Source organism: Myotis davidii, unplaced genomic scaffold (assembly GCF_000327345.1).
Source record: "Myotis davidii unplaced genomic scaffold, ASM32734v1 scaffold616, whole genome shotgun sequence".
Lineage (NCBI taxonomy): Eukaryota > Metazoa > Chordata > Mammalia > Chiroptera > Vespertilionidae > Myotis > Myotis davidii.
Window position 1 is genome coordinate 3601799 of NW_006291965.1, and position 13871 is coordinate 3615669.

The window sequence follows — 13871 nt, forward strand, 5'->3', positions numbered from 1 at the left end:
TTCTTGAAAATAGGGTGAAGCAGTATTGTTTTTTAAAGCTCAATTACCTACAGCATTGCAGTTTAACAAGAAAAATAAGCTCTCATATGCTTTATCAAGCTCAGTTTCCTCTATCAATCAGAAAAACTTATCAACATTGGGGTTGAACCCTACTGAGGAGTTATACACACCCAAACTTTATCCTGTAATATCCTTTTTACAAAATATTATACCTCCAACTTTTATCACACCAAGCCAAAGTAATAGAAAATATTTAATTCAAAAGCACAAAATAATAATTTAAAAACACACAAATTTTATCAATTGTTCGGGATACTAAAAAAAAAAGATTTTGTCAAGGAAATTTTCAAACAGACACAAATGCAGAGAAAATAATATAATCAATGCCCATATACCTAGCTCTTAACAAATAATTAGCAACTCCTAGCAACCTTTCAACTTACTTTTAATCCATATTTTGAGTCCACAACAGTTATGATACCTACAAAGAAATAAATCATTTAATCACCTTTATACTTGAGAATAAAAATTAAAACTAATCTATTTCAGCATATAAACGTGACTCAATAAAGTATATTTTTCTCTTGCCAAGGCTGCAATTTAATTCAATTCCATTAATAAGTGCATGCATTTTCAAATGTGTACTGAGTCTCCAGCACTATTTTAAGGTATTAGACAGAATATAAATAAATTTTAAGCTTTTAGCTTATAATCCAAAATATTATGAGACAAATTTTAATTTAATCATATAAAGTAAAATGTGACAAATTACCCAAGACAGGTTATTTCTAATTTATTTTCACATAATCAAATTTGAGAATCTTAACATTTAAATTATTGTTTAATAAACCCGAGATGTCTTAGGATATCTTACCCCTATAATCTCTCACTATATCTAACTCACACAAATGTTATACATAATATGAGCCTAAATCTCTAAATGATCAGTTAGTTTGACAGTCTCTGAATTTATATGCTAGATAACTTTTTCATAGGATAAAAGTAGAATGAATTTGTGGATGCCTAAATAATTCAACCAGCTGTATGCCACAAATATTAGAGCCAAATAACAGGGTCCAGCTTCAATGATTCTTAAATGATTTCGCTGCTTAGTCTATGAAAGACCTGGTTTAAAAAAAGATGAAGAGATGTGGGGAAAGGGATAGGACACAACAGAGGAGAGGCAGACAACACATAATAAGACATAAATCAAACAACAGAGGATATAGGAAATCAACCTAGTATTTTGAAAGAAAACTCTTAGTCGAAGTACTAAATTGGGAGTTGAGATTAAGATCTGACATCCAAAAGAAATAAAATAAAATAAAAAATAAACAAAATATCTGACATCTAATTCTACCATTGTCTGGGGCATTAGAATTGTATGAACAAAGACTTTCTTCATCATCAAACTAAACAAGTTTAAAAATAGTAAGAATGTAAGGAATTAAAATCACAACGTGAAAGAACAAAAATCATCTTAACCATACAATATTTTACTTGAAAACAAAACAAAATTCTTATTTAAACTTACCATCAAGATAAATATCAACCCCTAATTCATCATCAATCCAAAACATAGAAGCTACAGCACCTGAAAATATAAATAGTCATCAAATAAAAATATTTCTCCCCACTGAGAAAGAGAGTTCTATCTGTAATGTTTTAATTTCCCCCAACAGAATAAGCAGGCAAACACGTACACGAATTAAATATGGGTTTCCAATCTTCTTATGGGAATTACAGTGATAGAACCTTTTACTATTTATATCCATTTCTTCCCCTTTCCCTTTAATAGTATCTTAAAAAAAAACAGACCAACTTTTACCAAATAATAGACCCAACACCAAGCTTCTACCAATGATATAATAATTTACCAACAGATATTATCAAATAATTTGAGCAATATGGCTATGTGCACAAAGAACGTATTTTTATTTTGTCTCTCCTGAAAATAATCATACAATTCAAAAATACTAAATTATATCTCTAAAGGAAAGCAAAAGACAACAGATAATTCCTAAATCACTTGTCAAAAAAAACATTTGTAAGTTCTATAGAAGAAAAAGAACAACAAGAAATCCTTACACTATTTAATACTGATATAAAATTTGGGTTTGAGGAAAAATAATTTCTAAATAAGAAATTAAAACTTGTTTTTAACAGAAACTGGTTCAGTACCAATCCGCACACCCTGATTAGTTTGCCACAACACAAGAAAAAGAAAACTGACAGCAAAGAAAGTATTTGATCTTTCAAAGCATCACAGGTCCAGTTAGTGACAGGGCTGTCTAAAAGAATGAGTACTGGGGGAAAACAAGGATAACTGAACTTGTTCCAATGTCTAAAACTGTCCACCTACCCTGACGAGATATGGTCCCCCAAGCATCACTCTGTGTCAACACTGAAATACCTGTCAGCTGTTTACAATGATTACTCATGCAAGATATAGCAAGGGCCCCAAGATCTAATGGTTTCCTGATACCTATTGATTTTTTTCCCAAAAACTTAATAGTTTTCCAATTTGACTGAAATAGGATTTGTGAGTAACAGGGGCTGAATCAATGTCTGTCCCTTTCAAGGAAATTACTTTACCATGACAATTATTTAGCTTAGAACTGGAGAATGTCAGTCTCCTAAATGGGAAACAACTGAATTGCCAATACAAATTTTCTTCACTTACTTGGCTAACAACATGATTTTAATTAATGAGGGGGAAAAAAGTAAGTCTATTGTGAGTATCACTACTCCAAACAATAAATCAAAAAAGTATTAATTTTTCAACTTAGTATAATTCCTAACATTATACATAAATCATCATTTTTTAAAAATTCACTAATTTCTATTCAGATAGCGTATAAGTCCTCGATAGTTAGCATCTCCCTAGTGTTAAGTTGAACTACAAGAATGTATTAGAGCTTTTAATCAAAATCGGATGGGTATCTGTGGTATAATACTTACCAGGCTACACAAGAAAGAACCTTATCAAATTTAGATGCAGGAGTTTAGAAGGAGAAGAGATGAGAGAATGAAGTTAGTCAGTGGTTCTCAAACCAGGGTGATTTTTCTCCCCCAGGGAACATTTGGCAATGTCCCGAGATATTTTTAGTTGTCTTATCTAGGGTACTGCTACTGGCATGTAGTGGGTAGAAACCAGGAATTCTGTTAAACATCCTACAATGCACAAGACAGTCTCCTACAACAAAGAATTGTCTAGCCCAAAATGTCATTTGTGCAAAGGTTAAGAAATCCTGATTTAGATGATAGAATCTTCCTTTTCAAAACCTAACAAAATGAAAAATAAGATAAAAATTTAAAAGCCAGATTTTGGCAGCAGCAACCAAATACACAACCTCCTGCCATAAGTTTTGAAGAGTGGTGGTTAAAATAAGAAACAGAAAGTTCTATGTGACTTATGATAGTTCTTAATTCTACTCCCACACCCATAAGAGGTTATGGGGAACTAGTTTACAAAGTCCTAACACTTAACAGAAATAGCTTTCAAAATGACAAGAAAAACTGAATGAGGAATAAGCAATATGGAAAAAGTAAACAAAAAAAATTTCAAAGGTAAAAGTTTCCTGTCATCTGCACATTAGCGGGGGAGGGAGTCACTTTCTAGGGCTCAGAGTAAAATGAAGTGAAAGGTCTTAAGCTCACGGATGTCCCCACACAAGGTATGCGATATATACTCATGAGTAATTAGAGCAAACCCAGGACGGGGGTGCACATAGATAAATGGTGATGGACAGAGACTTGACTTGGGAATACCATGTACAGATGAAGTGTTACAGAATTGTCCATCTGAAACCTGTAAAATTTTATTAACCAGCATCACCCAAATAAATTTAATAAAATATTGAGTGGATAAACAAATTGTGGTATATTATTCACTAATATATTGGAATTCAGCCATGCAAGGAATAAAAAAATTTTTTAAAAAGCACTTGAATTTCCAGAGCTGAGCCTAAAAGTCACATTGTCCATTGGCACTCTCAGTCTCCCCTTTCCCCCTACTCCGAACAATACCCAGTTTTCAAACTGGAGCTCAGGAGAAAAAAAAAAACAAATGTAATTAAAATGGGTAGAGTATATTACTGAACTTCAAAAATTACATTTTTCAGGCATTTTGGATGAAAAAGCAAGTCACTTTCAAGGAGGCAGAAAAAAAAAAAAACTCAGACTTTTCTACAACAACATTCATTGCCCCAATATAATAAAATAATGACCAGAAAGTTCTAATGAAAATTTTCCCTAAAAATATTGCCTTTAGCCAAGTAGTCTTTTGAGAATAAAACAACAGGCAGACATTCTCAAACATTAAAGGAAACAACAAGCATTGAAACTCAAAAAATAGAGCATTCACAAATCCTTCCTCATGAAATAAAAAGAAAATTCTGAACAAGGAGATTCAACCCATCAAAAAATACTGAGATTTTGGAACTACATTTGCTAAGAAGTTCTGAGGAAAAATAATTGTGATCCGGTTGCAGGCTTGATCCCTAGTAGGGGGTGTGCAGGAGGCAGCCAATCAATGATTCTCTCTCATCACTGATGTTTCTATCTCTCTCTCCCTCTTCCTTCCTCTCTGAAATCAAAATATCTATACATACAGAAAACTCTAATATGCAAATAGACCGAATGGCAGAACAACCGGTCACTATGACGTGCGCTGACTACCAGGGGATGCGTGTAGAACATGGCAGGCATCGGCAGCAGGCAGCAGAGCGTGGTGGGCATTGGCCTCAGTGGGATGGTGATGCAGGTGAACGGGGGCACCAGACCAAAATGGGGCGCCAGTCACTGTCATCAGGGCAAGCCTCTGGTGGTTACTGAAAATTCTTTGCTCCCACGCGCTGCAGTCCTGCCTGGCGCTCGCACTTGCTGCCAGCGCCTGCCCTGCTTGCACCTGTTGCCAGCACTGGAGCCATTGCTCACGCTCGTTGCCAGCACCCTGCACAGGCCCCAATCGTTCAGCGCTGCCAGCAGGTGGGAGCAGCGGCTGCCGGACCTGATTGCCCCTCAAGGCTTCTCCACCTCCCCCTGCTCCTGAGGGGCGATTGGGGCCAGCAGATACCTCTTGCACCAGCTGCTACTGACAGCTCCACTCACACCCGCTGCTGGTGCCAACCCCAATCACTCAGCACTGGCAGCAGGTGCCAGCAGAGCTGGCACCATCAGCACGTGGGAGCGGCAACAGTGGGAGTGGGGCTGCCAGCAGACAGGGGACCAGGGGCTGCAGCGGGAGGGGCCAGGCAGGGGCGCAGAGGATGAGCTGAAACCTGCCCCCATGCCCACTGCAGCCTCACGGCCCTCAGTTCCTTTCAAAGGTGTACGAATTCGTGCACTGGGCCCCTAGTATTAAATAAAAAAAAGAATCTGCTCCTTTCACAAACTCCTAACTGAGGCCAATACTATCATTCAACCATAGTGAGTAGCTTGCAGAGAAATCCTAGGAATGAAATTTACCTACTTGAATTTCAATGTACTGAAACATAGGGTGATTTTATTTTAAACTTCATATTTTCTTAGGTATTCTTTAATTTTTAAAAATAATGTTTAATTTTTAGCCAAACAATAAAAATCATTATTCTAAAAAGAAGTTAGAAGAAACTTTAACCCATTTATATCTATAATTTGTACAAAAGTTTTATCTGAGATCTTTAACTTTTCTTTCTTCCTCTGAAAAGCCGAACGATGTTTTATTAAACTCACCTACTCTCAAAGGAAAGTTACAAGAGGCCCTAGCTGGTTTGGTTCAGTGGATAGAGCATCAGCCTATGGACTGAAGATCCTGGGTTCAATTCCAGTCAAGGGCACATGCCCATGTTACGGATTCAATCCCCAGTAGGGGGCATGCAGGAGGCAGCCAATCAGTGATTCTCTCTCATCATTGATGTTTCTGTCTCTGGCTCCCTTCTTCTTCCTCTCTGAAATCAATAAAAATATTTTTTAAAACATGTTTTTAAAAGTATATTTTAAAAATAAAAGAATGTCATGTAGACCTCGTTTTCAAAAAAAAAAAGTTACAAGTTTTTCTAGTGTTACAATTAAAGATACTGATATTTGCTATTTTAAAAAGAGGCCTATATTTTTCTATCTTTCTAGATTTAAGTAAATTTAATATTCAACACTAATGTAATAATTCAAGTTGTATCATTGGTCAAACCTATTGGAAATGTATGAAATATATAAATAACCCAGGCCTTCCATAAGGACCAAAACAGCCCACTCAATACTAGTTTGAAAACATGAGGGCAATGTTATTATGTAATACTTCTAAGTATAATACCATTTATTACATTTGAACCTTCAGTATACTACAATATTTCTTTTAAATAATTATGGCCCTTTTAATAAATTATCCCAAAACCTTACTTTAATATAGTTTTATGGTCCAATGCCATAAATCCAGATAAAAAAGAAATAACGGTATGGACCAGACTTTCAAAACAAAATGGTATGAGTTGGACTTGGAAAAGGTTCTGCAAACTGGGAATAAAAATGTTAACTAAAAGTTATTTGGGAACCCTGGCCGGCGTGGCTCAGTTGGGTGGAGCATCATCTTATACACTGAAAAACTGCCAGTTAGATTCCCGGGCAGGGCACATACCTAGGTTGCTGGTTCAATCCTAGATCAGGTGCGTATGGAAGGCAACAAATCAATATTTCTCTCTCACATTGATGTTTCTCTCTCTCTTTTTTTTTTTCTCTCTCTCTCACCCATATTTTTAAAAAGGTATTTGGGTAAGAAGGAAATAAACCCATTGACAGAAACAGGTAGACTTTGTGTAGCTTTCAATAGGGAAGTTTATATATAATTCCATTCAAAGGTAAAACTTTCATGAATAACCAATCTATACCAGGAGAAAGGCTTGGTTTAACTCTACACCTTATAATAGTATTAGAGGCCCGATGCACGAAATTCGTGTAAGAGTAGGCCTTCCTTTCCCCGCTGCCAGCACTGGCTTCCCTCTGGCAATCAGGACACAGGCTGGCTTCCCTCCAGCTGCCCGCCAGCACCCGGGACCCAAGCTTCCCTCTGGCCTTGGCTTCCTCTGGAAGGACGTCTGGAATGATGTTCAGTCTAATTAGCATATTACCCTTTTATTATTATGGATTTACCCCCAAAATTATTAAGTTTAGTAGCAGAAAAACAAAACACTAACAATAATTTACACGAATAAGTATTGTAAAAATTAGAATCCAAAAGCTCTTGAGTAGCTATAAATGACCCTCTAAGAAAACTGGATTGGAAATAATCAGAAATACTAGTAAGATCTTGGGAGGGTATAACTAATCAAATATAAACTTAAAAGTAAAATGATTCAATTTTTCCTAAATTTCCATATTTTTAACAATTTTTGTTTCTACTAAAAACCCTGAAACAATCAATAAAACTTCAAATTCTATTTTCAGATTAAAAATACTAAGTACTTTGATTGTGATTCATCTTCTAAAGAACATGACAACACATATTTTTCCTCTCTTAACCAAAGAAATGTTTTTAAATCTAGAATAAAGCTTTAAAACTCATTTTAGAGATTTCTCTAGTATACTTATTTTAAAATATTTAAGAACCATATTATGGTTATTAATAATACTGTTTCTTACCAGGATCTGCTAATCCCGTGGTCTCTAACAGTATGTAATCAAATTTCCCCTTCTTCTGCATCAAATTCTCAATAGCTCTAAGACCATTGTCCCTGGAGAATACCAAAATATACTATTAGGTATTGGCCTAAATATTTTAAAGCAGTCATTACAAAAATTAAAAATATATTCAGCAATCTGAGACAAAAATATCTTTAGGCATGTGAAAATATCTTTAGGCATGTGAAAATTTAAGCACTCCCAAACTTCTAACAAAATGTCCATCCAATATTTACCAGTGAAGGGAAAAAAGAGATGCATATACACTGATAAATAAAAAGAAATTAAATACATGATAAGTTAATACTTAATTTTACTAAAATTAAAAGCAGAGGAAATGTTTGCTATATCTGACTATAAAATAAGTCAGAATCTATTATTTTTATATCTTTTGAAAAAAGTCAACATCCAAAATAATAAAATTTATGAATTACAGTAGTTTAATATAACAGCTAAAAGGATACTACTAGTAAATACCATTTATCTCTGTTTTAGAGTACCAGGTTTTTTTCCTTATAACATAAAAAGTACAAGAAAATAATTAATAGATGCATTTTGGTTATTTAAGAAAACCTATTATGACTTTAGCCTTGTTAATACATTTGACTCAAAGTCAAACACTTAAGATAGTAAATGATGTAGAAGAAATTTAATTCACTAGAATATACAAAACTCACAGTGCAGTTGTTAATTTTCCTAATTCACTCAACAAATACTTGAGTTACTGCTATGTGTCCTTTTCTAAGATCTGTTGGTATATTAGTGAATAAAATAGATAGTCCTTGGAAAAAACTATAACTGGTGGAAAATAATGTGAGGATTTTCTCTTTTTTTAATAGTCATTTTTGTTTTTAGAGGATACAGTCTTGGAACAAAGACCAATGACTTATTAAACTCAGGCCATTTTTCACAGATAAAATGAGACTTTCATGCACCACAGAGATTAAATAAACTCTAACATCAAAAAACCTCAATAAAAGGACCAAAATATTAGAGCATGTAGAAAAAGAAATAAGATAGCAAGAAACACTTTAAGTCTATTTTCTATTTGAAAATACAATGAAGCAGACTGTGTAAATTCAGTAAAATTACACAAGAAAATCAAAGCTGGAAATATAATCAGTTAACATTTATAGTAAACCAACAAGCACACTGTAAACACATTCCTCACTTTACTGAACAGCACAGGCAACCATTTCTAAGTTCCAGCCATTCTTCATAGAGCTCTCCACCTTGGCTCACAGCTAAGGATTTCTCCACTGCACTTCCTGAAATAATTAATAAAAAGTACTCTTTAGATTATGTTCACTAGCAAACCCAAAAAAATACCTATATATATAAAAGGCTAAGTGACCGACTGTCTGACTGACTAGCTGGTACATATGCTGCACACTGGCAATCCTATATAATAAGAAGCTAATATGCAAATTGACTGAATGGCAGAATGACTGGTCGCTATGATGCACACTGGCCACCAGGGGGCAGACACTCAACGCAGGAGCTGCCCCCTGGTGGTCAGTGTGCTCCCACAGGGGGAGCTATGCTCAGCCAGAAGCCGGACTCACAGCCGGCGAGCACAGTGGCATTGGCGGGTGCTTCTCCTGCCTCCACGGCAGCGCTAAGGATGTCCAACTGCTGGCTTAGGCCTGCTCCCTGGGGAGAACGGGCCTAAGCCATCAGTCAGACATTCCCTGAGGGTTCCCGGACTGCGAGAGGGTACAAGCTGGGCTGAAGGACTCCCTGAGTGCACGAATTTTCGTGCACTGGGCCTCTAGTTGACTCATGCATGTGCAATACATAAAAAGCTCTCGCTGGCAGCAATCTAGACAGAATAGGAATATTCCTACCTGAACCCGTTTTGGGTCATGATCAGTTATATCTTGCTTTCGCTTGAGTTTGAAGAGTGTGACGTTAAAGTTAAAGTTGTAAATACTTCATCACAAGGGAAATTAGTCAGGTACTCTGAAAGTGTTTTTACTCTTAAAGTGGTATACAGGGAGATATTAGAATAAGTTTAATCAATTTATTAGTCACTGTTTTTATCAATATTGTTTTTATATCATGTTTTTGTTGTTTTTATATGTCTTTGTTATTATATCATGTTGCTATTTATTAATCAATTTATACATTATTTTCATATACATTTTACTAATTTTCTTTCATCTCTGACACTTCTATTATAGAAAAAGGGCGAATAGCGATATTAAAATATTTCTTCTAATTAATTTCCTTTATGCACGAATCTGTGCACCAGGCCACTAGTATATGTGCATGTGTGTGTGTGTGTATAGTTGATACTCAATAATGGAGAATTCAAAGCAAAAAATGCATTTTATAACTTCTATTCTACTCATGCAGCTTTATACTTATCTTTTTTTTGTTTTGTTTGATTGCTTAAAGTATTACAAATTGTATTATATATGTCTCCTTTTTTTTCTCCCCTTCAGCCTCCTTATCTTAATCTGTACTAACTCCAGCTTATTTTAGCTTTCATTTCTTACAAAGGATTTAAGTCCCTAAGGAGACAAGTCCAAAATTAATGAATCATACCATGGCACTCTTTCTTGTTTGTGGTCAACTTTCTAGATAGTGTTTCTTAAATATTAGTTTTCATAGGCCCTTCAACCTCTTAAGGTCCTTATCTATATTTTTCTTTTCATTCTCCCTCTAAATTGTTTTTGTTTCTATTAGACAGTCTACTCAGTATTCCCAATGTGAGTAAAAACCTTGGTTCATTTGAGGAAGTTTGCTTAACCAGGGAATCAATGTGCTCACTTAAATATTAAATTTAGTTTCCTAGCAATGCTTACTTGAAAAAAAATATATTTGAGATTTTTATACACATAAGAGTCATATAATAATGCTTTTTAAAAGTCTTATTTTCCCCAATAAAGAAATATTCCAAAGCCAGGAAAGAGTTATAAATGTCCAGTAACACAAACAGCCAAAAAAATTTTTTTTCATTCATATATTTTTTGTTTATATTTCAGTTAGGAGCTGACAAAGAGCTTTGAAAGGGGTTGCCACAGAATTCAGGGTGTAGAGAATATCAATAAAATGTGAAGGAAAGTATTATGAATGCTGTAAAGAACAAATTGTGAAAATGACCCAGAAAGAATGAAGAAAAGTAGTAAGAAATAATGTTATCAATATCCAAAAGATCAGTTAATAAGAAGCCAGACTATAAGACTGTGATTTAAAAATCTTGGGATTTTAATTTCGTCTGACAGGACTTTTCTCTTTAGTTTACTGGAACCAGAAGCCACAGGTAAGCAACAGGCCTCCCATCCTGTTCATAAAAACTAGCTCTTTTACTAATTTACAACAGAAAAAATAGTATACCTTATGAAATATCATAAGTTACATTTTTTGGCTTAAACTGAGCCTTTATTAAAATTCACTCTTAAGAAGAAAAACGTATAAAAGTAATAAAGAACTGTGTTTTATACTGCTGTATAGGTATTTTTAAAACTACAGTTCAACATTAAAGACAAAAAATGGAATGTTTAACGCATGTACTTTCACTGGTAATTGAAGTTTTTTGAAGATGAAGACCATATGTTCAACATATTTTGAAAATCTTCAGTTTTAATTGCTTTGCAGATAAACATTCAACTAGGAAACCTTACAATAAATGAAGCATTTCTAAATTTTTCAAAAGTCGGTAGTAAACAATATAATCAGTGCAAAAGTATCTTTCTAGTTCCTGGAAGAACTTTCATATCATATATCATAGATTTTTACTTCTGGAGTAATTTATTTCATGTAAAAATTTAATTCTATTGATATGAATGTAAAAGTTATACAAAATAAAATTTTATAGAAACTATCTAATTTCAGTATTCAAAATCTGTCCAAAATAAAACCTGACAGAAATTAATCTCATTCCTCCAAAACTATCCACTTCAATGTATTCACATTATAATGCATTGCATTTTCATTTTTAAATATGGAATATCAAGTCACAAGTGGAATGAACTACCCTATAAATTCTTGCAGCATAGCATTTGTTGAGCTTGACTTACCTTCCCCAAATTCGTTTAAAATAACTGCAACCCTTTTACTGTGTTGCTCTGTCAAAATATAGTTCAGAAGTGTTGTCTTCCCAGCACCTATAAAATACATTTTATAGATCTTATAAAATAACAAAATTTAAAGATACAAAAAGAGTCACAATGGTTTTAAAAATATTATTTAATCAAATTTATTCCAGAGGAAGATTAAAGTACCCTGTGAAAAGTATTAAAATGTTTTGTTGACATAACATTTTATAAATACTGCTTAAGTTGGATCACACAGCTTTCTTTAATCTCATTATGACAAAAATAATGCCTTCTACATAATTTATAATACAATTAATACAAGAGCTTTAAAATTTTCTATTAAATAAAAAAATATTGAAGTAATGGCTTCCAAAGAATAAAGTACTCATGTAGTTTATACATTACTTAAATCCTTTTGCATGATGATAATGTTTCTTAGCCAAGAATATATGATTTTATTCCCTAAAACTTACATATAAACACCTTTTATTTCAACATCTATCATTAACCAGACACCAATTCAAACTGACTATATGTCTAATTTTAGTATGCTTAAAGCAACCTATAAAAGTGATTTTATATATATGCATCACACACACAAAATAAAGACTGGATGTAGGAAATAACAAAAGACAGAATATTCAGTCTTTAGAAAGATAAACTCATAAAGCTACACTAACTTTATCCAGTAGGTGGCATATTAAACCTTACAAATTCTGCTGAAGTAGAAGAAAAACATTTGTCTCGTAAGACATAGACAGCAAAGTTCATAGAGAGGAAAAAAAAAATCCCAACTGCACAGTACTGTATTTTAATTGTATAAATATATCATTTATTTATCTATTTTTCTGTTGGTGGGCATTCAGTTGTTTCCAGTGTTTTGTTATTACAAGCACTTGTACATATCTTCTGAAGTGGATTTACAAGAGTTCTAGGAATTTACTGAGTATTAGGGTATTAATATCTTCAACATTTCTAGGTCGTATTCCTTTAAAAACTGTTGAGGGATGGAAGGCTTGTATTTAGAGTGCTCCATGTAGGAAGCTCAATGTCACTGAAGTGTGAAGTATAGAATGGATCAATGATTCTCTCTCATCATTGCTGTTTCTCTCTCTCTCCCCCTCTCCCTTCCTCTCTGAAATCAATAAAAATATATTAAAAAGAATATACAAGGGTTGAAGTTCCTGGTACCATTTAGAAGGTACCTTGAGGAGGCAGGGACATGAGGAAATTCTTAAAGCCAGTCCAAGTGTAAGAAAGAGGCCCTGGACATGAGTGCTGCACTAGGTAGTGGCAGTGAAAATGGAAAGGAAGGGGAGGCTGTAAGAGATCTTATAAAATTACTACGGCTTAATAATTAACTATATTATGAAGCAAAAGACTTTAACATGTAGTTCATTCAAAAGCTACTATGGACCAGATTTTATGCTGGACCTTGGTGAAAAAAAGCACAAGACAGAGATAAACTGCCTCTACCTTCATGCCACTTAAAGGCATTAACTGGGATAAGAAGGGCAATTCAGATCAATAAAGAGGCAAGTATGTCACAGGATGCTACATTTAATAGATGTATAAGATGTTATGGAGCACCTAAGACAGTGATGGCAAACCTATGACACGCGTGTCAGAGGTGACACGTGAACTCATTTTTTTGGTTGATTTCTCTTTGTTAAATGGCATTTAAAATATAAAATAAATATCAAAAATATAAGCCTGTTTTACTATGGTTGCAAATATCAAAAAATTTCTATATGTGACACGGCACCAGAGTTAAGTTAGGGTTTTTCAAAATGCTGACAAACCAAGCTCAAAAGGTTCACCATCACTGACCTAAGAGGACATCTAGCCAGAAGAATAAGAGTAAGAAGAATATACAAGGGACTAACAGGTGTGGCTCAGTGGTTGAGCACTGACCTATGAACCTGAGGTCACTGTTCGATTCCTGGTCAGGGCACATGCCCGGTTTGCAGGCTCGATTCCCGGTGTGGAGCAGGCAGGTGGCAGCTGATCAATGATTCTGTCTCATCATTGCTGTTTCTCTCTCTCTCCCCCTCTACCTTCCTCTCTAAAATCAATAAAAATATATTAAAAAGAAAAAAAGAAGAATATACAAGGGTTGAAGTTCCTGGTACCATTTAGAAGTATTTTCTCCATCTGTTTCAAAGGGTAAGAGAT

The 13871-nt window shown here is 34.4% G+C and overlaps 1 protein-coding gene across 4 annotated transcripts in view; it reads right to left on the reverse strand.

The window, feature by feature from the left end:
• The window catches only part of LOC102774575 (COBW domain-containing protein 3), a 45024-nt gene that overhangs the window by 28283 nt on the left and 2870 nt on the right, over nt 1–13871 (reverse strand). For 2 of the 4 annotated variants that reach the window (XM_015565022.1, XM_006765293.2), the window contains exons 2-6: nt 11679–11765; nt 8825–8921; nt 7615–7706; nt 1535–1594; nt 444–481 (exon numbers count right to left, since the gene is read on the reverse strand). In XM_015565022.1, the coding sequence (XP_015420508.1) occupies nt 444–481; nt 1535–1594; nt 7615–7706; nt 8825–8921; nt 11679–11765 (374 nt within the window). Of the gene's footprint in view, nt 1–443; nt 482–1534; nt 1595–7614; nt 7707–8824; nt 8922–11678; nt 11766–13871 lie in introns of those variants that run through there. The other 2 variants (XM_015565024.1, XM_015565023.1) reach the window with 2 other exon arrangements.